The 10,332-nt window shown below is 44.8% G+C and overlaps 1 protein-coding gene across 1 annotated transcript; it reads right to left on the bottom strand.

The window, feature by feature from the left end:
• Window positions 1–3,723: 3,723 nt before the first annotated feature.
• Window positions 3,724–10,328, bottom strand: AHSP (alpha hemoglobin stabilizing protein). The gene is made up of 3 exons (XM_059898306.1): window positions 10,138–10,328; window positions 4,335–4,413; window positions 3,724–4,087 (listed from the first exon to the last, which is right to left on the bottom strand). Exons 2-3 carry the CDS (start codon window positions 4,407–4,409, stop codon window positions 3,854–3,856), a joined length of 309 nt encoding a protein of 102 aa, XP_059754289.1. The 5' UTR covers window positions 4,410–4,413; window positions 10,138–10,328; the 3' UTR covers window positions 3,724–3,853.
• Window positions 10,329–10,332: the final 4 nt, after the last annotated feature.

Genomic DNA, 10,332 nt, shown 5'->3' with positions numbered 1-10,332 from the left:
GGGTCTTGATGAAGGTAAGGGTCATGCTCAAGGTCAGATTGAGTGTCATTGTGAGGGTCAGAATGGGGGTTAGTGTCAGAGTCAGGAAGAACAGTCAGGGGTGTGAGGCAAATGTTCAGAGTCATGATCAGGAAGAGGTCAAGGTCAGTTTCAGCACCAGGATCAGGGTCAGGATCAGGGTGGGGTGCCAACCCGGGCCAGAGTGAGGGAAGGGTAGTGTCAGGGTGATAGTCTGGTTCAGGTTAAGCATAAGTTTCAGATTCAAGGCAGTGTCAAGGGCCTAGTGAAGGTATGTGTAAGGGTCATTGAAGAGTCAGAGTGAGGTCAGGCTCAGGGAGAAGGTAATGGTCAAGTCAGGGTAAATGGAGAGTGAGTATCAGAGTCAGGGTCAGGGTCAGGTAAGGGTCAAGTTTATGGCCATGATGAGAGTCGTGGTGAGGCTGAGATTCAGGGCCAGGGTGAGGGTCTAGTTGAGTGCTGGTGTAGGGTTAGCATCAATGTTAGGGGCAGGGTGAGGGTAAAGATGAAATTGAAGGTAAAGGTGAGAGTGAGAGTCAGGGTTAGGTACAGAATCAGGGTCAGGGTGAGAATGAGATAGAGTGTTTAAATGAGTATCAGGATCAAAGTCAGGGTGAGTGTCACAGTCAGACACAAGGTAAGAGTGAGTAACAAGGTGAGATTCAGGTATTGAATAGAGGTGGTGTCAGAATGAGAGTGAGAGTCAGAGTCAAGGTGAGAGTGCATATACACTTCAGGGTCAGAGTGATGGTTATAATCAGTGTTTAGGTCAAACTGAGGGTCAAGGTCAGGGTCAGGTGAGGATGAGTGTGACAGTCAAGTTCAGTGTGAATGTCAAGTAAGGGTCAGGGTGACAGAGATTCAATGGCAATGTGAAAATCGGGGACGTGGGGAGGGTCAGGGTAGGATCAACATCAGAGTAAGGTGGGGTCATAATGAAGTCACAGTTGGGGTCAGTGTCAGGTTGAGTGTCATGTCAGTGTAATAGTCAGGATCAGTGTGAGTAAGTAGTTCAGGGTCAGGCCAAGGTTAAGAATCAGTCAGGATTAGCATCAAGAGCAGACTCAGGGTGAGGGTCAGGGTGAGAGTCCTTATAACTTTCAGGGTCAGGGTGAGGTTCAGAGTTATGTACTATGTGAGGTTAAGGGTCAGAATATAAGTCAGACATGAGGGTCAGAGTCAGGTTTAGGAGCAGAGTGCTTATGTGTATCAGGGTCAAAGTCAACTTCATAGTCAGTGTCTAGGACAGGATATGTCTGTCAGTCAGGGTCAGAGTAGAAGTCAGAATCAGGGTCAGGGTGAAAAGTAGGGTCAGATAAGGTTCAGGGTCTAGTTCAGCATCAGGATCAGTGTGAGAGTAAGAATGAGAGATAATGTCAGTGTGAAGGTCAGGGACAGTGGGAGGGTGAGGGTGTTTGTCATGGTCAGAATCAAGGTCAAGTGAGAGTGGATAAGCGTCAGAGTCAGGGTGAGATTAAAGTTAAAGGTGAGGTTAAAGTTCACAGCTCTAGGGGCAGAGTCAATGTCAGGGTGAGGATAAGGGCAGGGTTATAGCTATAATATTTCACCTTTTGTTTACAATCTTATTTCTAGTATTAATTCAAGTACTGCTGTCAAAGTAAAAGGAGCATTATTCTTCCTGCTGATTCTGGTTAATTTTTCTGCGGGAACAGTAATGGATTTGGGGTACTCACTGGCCCAGTAATTTTAATTGTATTATTATGGACCATCAGATCCAGATAATTCATACCACTAACTCTGAAAAATCGAAATATTCCAAATTTTACTTCTTTGTAGATTTACTGCCAGATGCTTGGATGGTAGGAATTCAAGAACATGCAGAGCAATTTAACAGATTTCTGGCCTAAAAAATGTTTTGCAACTTCTCAGTTTCATACAGTTAATGGAATGGTCGGAATGGAATTTAGATGATGAGAAACAGTTGGCTTACAGCTTCAAGGCTAGATAGTTCCAAATTTATAGAAAGTTTACCTTCATTAATGGAGCCAAAATGGCTTCTTCTTCTTCTTTTTTTTTTTTTAAGAGAAAAGATATTAAATTATTTCTCGGTCTAATCTCTTTAAGCACTCAGTGTGTTTTCACAGTGCAAGGGGAGGAACTGCTCTCAGCCAACAATTTACCAGTGATTCCGACACACACAAAGCAACTCCAAATCACCATGCTTTATACTTACTTTTAACTGCTGCACTGGAAAAGAAAAGGAAGGTGTAAATGAGGACAGATGAGTTTACAGGGACTCCATCTTTGCCTTTAAATTAATCTTTGTTCTTGGGGGCAGCAGGGGATAAAAAAGACAGGAAAAGAAGTGGCTTCTGACCACACTTTTCAGCTATGCTTCCAACAGCAATGGGGTTAATCTAATATTTTTTTCATGTGGTACCTCTGTCTCTCTCTCTACCCATGCGCAGCAGTCCGGGTCTTTTTGCACAGGTGACGCTATTGACTACTATCCCCCCTGAGCAGGCCCTGGGTCCCCATTAACGGGCTGAGACGTTCTGATGGGCGCAGTGGGAAGGCCTTGGCCTCAGCCTGGGCCACCAGTCACACGGTAGAGGTGCTCGTTGCCTAGTTACCTGGAGGCCGCTACTCTCTTGCAAGGTCTGGGGCCTCCACATACCCCAAGTTTGGAAGGATGGCTGGGGTTACCTAGCTCATTCCCTTTGGACCTTGAACTGGACTACAGAGGCCCCAAAAACCAAAAGTCGGAGGTGCGAGTGCACAGATCCGAAATGAAGGCTCGCCGTAGGTTGGAATGAGAAAACACCCCTTCTCTATCCTCTCGCCAACGCGGTAGAGACAATCACCAGGAGAACTCCCCATTCCCTCCCCCTGCGCGCGCCGAGCACAGCATCTGATTGGTGCGCCCTGCCCCCGAGCCCCGCCCCTCCTGCCCCGCGCCCCGAGGTTTTAGGTAAGGGTCTTCCAGCCAGCGGACCCTTCCTCATTCTCCCTAAGACCTTCATTTCGCTTTTTAAAAGCTCGAGAGCCTGGCCCGGCCCTTGTTCCACCCTAAAGCCCTAAAATAAGGAGGCCTAGGGTCTGGAGGTCGTAGTGAAAGGGGGTCTAGTCCGGGGAGTGACAGGAGAAAGCTGGGGCGGCAGGGACGGCTGGCAGGAATCTTCGCTTCCCAAGCCTGGGATCTGGGGCTGAGGGGTGATAGAGCCAAAGGTTTTCCCGTCTGAAAAATAAGGGGTGTGCTGAATAGTTCCCAAGACCCCTTCCAACTCTAAATCAAGCGGTACTCCCAGGAGGTGTTCTGTGGTCGTCTTTAGAGTTAGAAGATCCTATAACGTTGTTCAAGCTGGGGCCAAGGGCAGCGGATTGGAAAATTGAGGCGGGAGGACTCTTGATTCCATCTAGTGAAGGATAAACAAGACTGGGAGATTTCAACAACTGTCTTCTAGACAGCATGTCACAGGGCCACAGTTTCTGGAGAGCCTCTATCTCCCTCGTTTTGTCTACGAACCCTTCCCCCGGTCCCTCAGCACTTATTCTTTAGCCTCTGCCGGCTGGCCCCTCCTTCAGGCTATTTTAGTGCTGCCCAGTGGTTACTTAAGGCTGCAAACCTCTGCTCTAAGGAATTAGATCTCCAAGATCATATCTAGGAAGCAGGGTGAGGGAAAAGGGACCAACTGTCTCCACGAGGCAGCGATGGAAACCGAAGAAGAGCCACAGAGCCAGGAAAACCATCAAAACAAGTACTGGTCTTTATTGAGGTGTCAGGGTGCAGTAACACCATGAAGGAGCAGAGCCTGAGGCCTTGAAGAACACAGAGGCAGCATTTAAGGGTCTCAGACAAGCCTGGGTCTCCCGGCTAGGAGGAAGGCAGCCTGTGATCGGGTGCTCCCAGGGACTTCAGGAAGTTCCTGTATTTGTCCAGGAAAGAGGCAGACAGAGTATCCAGCTCTTGCCGAAGTTCCTGCACAGCCTTGTCCTGCTCTTGCTGCTCCCCCACCATCTGCTGCCTGTAATAGTTGATGTAGAAGTTCACCCAGTCGTTCACCACAGTCACCATGGCTTCTTCAGGGACAGCAGGATCCGAGAAGACCTGGGGGGGAGGGTGGGATTGGGATGGGGGAGGTCAGGATTTGGCAAGGGAGACCACGCTCGGCCATGTGATTCAGGAATAACCACAAATTCTGACATCCTCTTTTCTCTGATTTGTATTACCTGTCTCTAGTTGTTTCCATCAACTCAACCATTACCCTCCCAGCTCCAAATTATTCTCCCTTCTCTGTCCTTGCCCACCTCCCAACGCTCCAGGCCTGTCCTCTGAAACAGAGCACCAGACTTACCTGCTGATTTAGCAGAATGTTAAATTCCTTTATTCCTGTAGCAATGAGATCCTTATTGGTTTGAAGAAGGGCCATCTGCCTGATTAGAGAAAGAGATGGAATTTAAGAATCTTTTTCTCCCAGGGTATTTCCCCCAATCTCCTCACTCCCCTTAAGCCTCCCTGGGGCCCTGCAGGGTCACCTCCCCTCCACCACCTTTCAAACCCTGCCCTGCTCTGAGATCACATTTCCCCCAGGTTGGCTCACTGTCAGGTCCAACAGTGCTATGTACAGACGTCTCACCCACACTTTTCAGGGTCTGGATGTCCCTCTGTGCCAAGCTAGAGGTAGACAAGGAGTCCAGTGTCAGCCAAAGAGGGAAACGCCCTGCATTTAGGTCCTGAGGGAGGGTGATAGGTCAACCAGGGGAGGGGAAGGAGGGAGAGGCTTCCCTGAAATTAGAAAGATAGCAAAGCCAAGAGAAGAGATAAGTGGGGAGACCCAGAAAACCAAACCAGGGAAAGAGCCATGCCCTCTCCCCCATAACCCAGAATCCAGGCTCCAAATGCTAACAAAACTAACAGTAACTGTTAGATGCCCTGTTATGAGAAAGGCACTTTAAAAATCATCCTAACAAGTGGTGGCAATTATTCTCCCAATTCATAGGTGATATATTAATAGCAGCTAACATTACAGTTATCATTTGTGCCAGGCACTGTTTCAAGCAAGTATTAAGGTATTTATTCTTGGGAGTTCCCTGGTGGCCTAGTGGTTAGGATTCAGGGCTTTCACTGCCATGACCCGGGTTCAGTCCCTGGTCAGGAAACTGAGATCCTGCAAGCCACATGGCGTGGCCAAAAAAAAAAAAAAAGTATTTATTCTTATAAAAACTCCTGTTAGGCAAGTTCCAATAATAGTCATATTTTGCAGATGAGCCACCTGTAAGATGGGGGGGACTGGACTCTACTAGGCTGAGTTCCACAGGAATGGAGACACATGTGTCTTATTCTCTAACATATCATCGGGTACTTAACAAAGCAAAAATACTCTTTTTCTTTTTTTAAAATATTTTCCTAATGTTTTCCATTTTTAATAGATTTTTTCAAATTTCAAAATCACCATATACTAATTGAAATAAGTAAAACATTATAAAAATTCACACTGAAAAGTGGATCATTTTTGCTCCCTTCCCCGACAAAGTAACCAGCATTCAAGATGTGTGTATTTCCTGTCACATCTTCCTCCATTCAAAAACCAGTTTTCATAGGCACCTATACACTCATGGCTTGTTGCTCTGCTTTTTTGCTTATAGCATTATCTTAATTAATACACAGCAAATTAACGTCCTTTTGGTGTACAATGTTTGGATTTTAATACGTAGATTCATGTAACTACCGCCACAATCAGGATACAGAACATTTCCATTGCCCCAAAACTTCTTCGTGCTACCCCTTTGTAGTCACCCTCACTCTCATCCCTAAATCCTGCCAACCACTGATCTGTTCCCCATCACTACAGGTCAGTGTTTTTGAGGATGTCCTGTGACGGAGTCATACAACATCTAACCTTTGAGACTGGCTTCTTTCACTCAGAATAATGCCCTTAAGCTCCATCCAAGTTGTTTCAAGTAGCAGTGAGCTGTTCCTTTCCATTGCTAAGTGTGCACCACATGGATGCACCACAGTTTGTTTATTCATTGACCCACTGGAGGACATCTGGATTGTTTGCAGTTATTGGCAAGTATGAATAGAGCTGCTATAAATATTTGTGTACAGATTTTTGTGTAAACGTGTTTTCATTTATTTAGGGTAGAAAGTATTTGTTACCACTAGGTCAGGAAACTGAGATCCTGCAAGCCACATGGAGAAATAATTGCAATATGACCTGACAAAGAAAATGTATACAGAATTTAAAACAAACTCTTAATAGTTCAATAATAAGACAACCCAGTTTTTTTAAATGGCCAAAAGATTGGAACTGGCACTTCACAAAGAAGATATGCAAATAGCCAATAAGCACATGAAGAGATGTTCAACATTATTACTCATCAGGAAAATGCAAATGAAAGTTATAATGTGATGCCACTACATACCCACTACAGCGACTGAAAGTTAAAAAGACTGATTAAGTGTCGGTAAGGATATGGGACAACTAGAAATCTCATACATTGCCAGTGGGAGGGTAAAATGAAATGTCTGAAAAAACAATTTGGCAATTTCTCATAAAGTTCAACATACACTTACCACATGACCTGGCAACTCCACTCCTAGGTGGAGTCCATACACATCTACAAAAATAATTACAGGCAAATGCAAATGTTCATAGCAGTTTTATTCATAATAACCCCAAACTGGAAACAACCCAAATGTCCAATAACCAGTGAGTGCATATACAAATTGTGGCATATTCATACAATGGAATACTACTCAGCAATAAAAAGAAACAGACTAATGGTGCTCATGACAACATAGAAGAATCTCAGAATCATTATGTTGAGCAAAAGAAGCCAAGCATGAAAGGCCATATACAGTATAATTCCATTTCTATGAAATTCTAGAATAAGCAAAAATAATCTATAGTGACAGAAAGCACATCAGGGGTTATCTGCGATCAGAATACAAGAGTGGACATTAAAATGCACAGATGCCCAAGAGAACTTTTTTAGATAATGGGAATACATATCTTGACTATGACAAGCATTCTTATATACTGTTAGTAGGAGTGTAAATTGGTAAAGCTTTTTAGAGGGATAGTTTGACAATACTTGTTCAAATTAAAATACACATACCCTTCAGCCCAACAATTCTGCTTTGGACTCATTTTAAAGAAATATTCATATTCAATGTACAGAAAGGCCTGTACAAGGAATTTATCATACCTATTTGTAATAATGAAAAAAGCAATATGGGGATCTTTCTAGAAACTATGGCACATTCATACCATGGCATGACATGCAACTATTAAAATAAATGAGGTAGCTACATATGTGCTGATAGGAAAAGATCTCAAAGACAATGTTAAATGAACTATAATTAGAGCAGGCCACCTCAGGCTGTGAGTATGGGAGAGGGGATTAAATGTAAAACTATATTTCTCTCTCTGTGTTTCTCTCTGTCTCTCTGTCTCTGTCTCTGTCTCTCTCTCATGATAAACAATGTTTACTTCTGGGCATTGACTGGTATTTGTTGGAAAATGGAAAGAGGGATAAATGTCAAGGGAGAATTTGACCTTCTCCATCTATATTATTGTTTGAATTATTTTACAGCGAGAATGTATCCTTCCATTATTTTTATAATACCTAACAAGAATACAAAATAAAAAAGAAAGAAACAAGATGGTATAGTTCTAAAACCATTAGCCTCAAATTGGACACCTGCCTCAGGGCCTAGAAGAGTAGCACCTTCTCACTAAATATCTGTTGAATGAATAGGAGAATGAATGCTTTTGCCACTTTTCAGCTCTGTCACCTTGATGAAGTCACTTCACACATGCAAACCCCAGCTTCTTTGTTTAAAGGAGGAATGAAATCATACCTATAAGGGTTATTGAGAAAATAAATTCATTCATTCCACAAATAGGTATTTGGCACCTGCCTTGTGCCAGGCTCCGGGAATACATCAGTGCCAAAGACAAAGTTCCTCTTCTCTGGGAGCTTATGTTCTAGTTGGGGGAGTGAGAGGATGAACCGTAAGGGGTGAAGTCTGAAGGATGAAGCAGGGCCCAGTCTACAGAGCTTCATGGGCCATGACAAGAAGTTCGTGTTTTATTTTCAAATATGAAGGAAAGTCATTGAAGGGTTTGGCGGAGAATACTGCAATCCTCTTCCATAAAAGTAACAGGAAGCTGCTGAAAGGTTTCGAGCCGGGGAGTTTTAAGCTGTGTAGGGAGTAGACCATAAGCGGGCAGTTGTGGAAGTGGGGAGATCAGTGAGGATAAAGTCAAGCAGATGAGTAGCTTGGAGTGTTCTGCCCGGTGCTTACTATACTGCTGAATGCAGGCTGCCAAGAAGTCTCGTGGGGTAGGGGAAGAGGAAGCATCCCTCATCTCTTTGTCAAGCCACTGATCTGGACACTGGGGTTGCAAAGAAGTGTATGAGCCCTCGTCAGGCACTTACAGTCTGCTTGGGAAGACAGGACTTAGATACCTAATAAAAGCAAGTACAAGCTGGCTCCAGAAAGCATATGCTAAGCGTTACATAAGTTCTACAGTGAACAAGGGTTGCCATGGTCTCTGAGCAGGGAGAGGTCAATGTGGACAAAGATGGTCAGTAAAGCCTAGAGGGTTGGTAAATAGTGTGACCGTATTTCTCAGTTTGCCCAGGATGGCTCCAGTCTGTTAGCCCGATGTGATTATTCATGGTGCCTCCTTTAAAAACACTCTCAAAAATCCTGATTTGGGGAATTCCCTGGCGGTCCAGTGGTTAGGACTCGGTGCTTTCACTGCCATGGCGCCGGGTTCAATCAATCCCTGGTCTGGGAACTAAGATCCCGCAAGCCGTGCCGCACAGCCAAAAAAAAATCCTGGTTTGGACAATATGTCATATAGTAGTGCTGGTCATGAGGGCCATATGGAGCAAAAGGCCTCACATTTGAATACTTGACATTAACTCCAGATAATGGTCAACACTTAACTAGCATGTACTATGTACCAAACATAGTTTAAGAGCTTTACACATATGACTCATTTAATCCTCATCCCAACTCTATATGGTAGGTACTAGTATTATTCCCCTTTTACAGGTGAGGAAACTGAAGGACAGAGTGTTGAGAAACTTGCTCAAGGTCTCACAGATACTAAGTGACAGAACCTGCATCCAAACTAAGGCCCTCTGGTGGAATTCATTCCTGGAGGTTAGTCTCAGTTCAATATACCCACAGAAGCTAACATTTAAAATATTACATGTTTGTATTCCTTCAATTTTTCACTCTCACAGGAACCAAACAAACAAACAAAAAATCAAATGCCCTGGGTCTACCTCAGCCTCAGAGACTCTGTCTAGGTTTTAGGTAAGGTGAGGTGGGGTGGAATAGCATTCCAGGCTGAGGTCCAAGAGAAAGATGATAGGTTGGGAGAATCAGAAGTTTCAAGCAGGGAATCAAACTGTGAGGGTCCAAGAATGCTGGGCTAAGGAACCAGGATATTTTAGTTTCTGAAGAAAAGAGAACTCTTTTAGCAAATTTCTATTTTGAAGGCAGCACACTGCACTAGATGGGAAGGGGAAAGGGAGAGAGGGAAAGAGAAAAAGAGGTGAGTTTGGAGGGAAACACTGTCTTTAGACTTTCCCCCCAATTTCATAGACCCTCTCCCCCAGTAAACACAGAAGAACTTCTTGCCTATTTCTCCTATTTGCTGACACTATTCACTACAATCCCTTGATTTTCTCGTTCCTCAGATGTTCTTAGGATCCTTTCAGAAATAATACTCTTCCAGTCGGGAAAGGCTGAAGGGTAGAAAATTTCTAGGGGAGGGAGACGCCCAGAAGGAAAACAAAAACCCCAAAAACCACAAACAAACAAAAAGGGAAGCTATACAGGGCCTCAGGGATCATCTGGTCCAACTTCTCATCGTGCATGCATTCATTCATAAATATTATCTCTTTTACGCACCTACTATGTGTTGGGTACCGGGGATAGAATAGGAGTAAAATACAGGCCCTGGCCTCACAACAAAGAAGCCACCCGAGGACCAGAGAGGGACACTGAGTTGCCCAAAGCCACACAGCTAAGAACTCTGTGGCCGCACCGGGTCTCAACACGATTCCCTAGGGACGCCCTCTTCCCTTCTCCCCATAACCCTAAGTCGTGGGTCACAGCAAAGCAGGTACCTTTAGGGCTTGGCGGGCCAAAGGGCTCCCGCGGCCCCAGACAAGATGCTACAAAGAACCAGGACCGGGACCAGCCCCGAAGGGTCGAGGCGGGGCCGGGAGGTCGGAAAGGAACCATCTGGCTCCTGGGATGGCTGGAGGAGTACGCGGAGGCAGGAGGTCCTTCCGCGAAGGAATAATGCCCCTTTGCAGCCG

This window comes from Balaenoptera ricei, chromosome 15, assembly GCF_028023285.1.
Source record: "Balaenoptera ricei isolate mBalRic1 chromosome 15, mBalRic1.hap2, whole genome shotgun sequence".
NCBI lineage: Eukaryota > Metazoa > Chordata > Mammalia > Artiodactyla > Balaenopteridae > Balaenoptera > Balaenoptera ricei.
The sequence above is the reverse complement of the archived record's forward strand: the minus strand, read 5'-3'. Positions and strand labels throughout refer to the sequence as shown.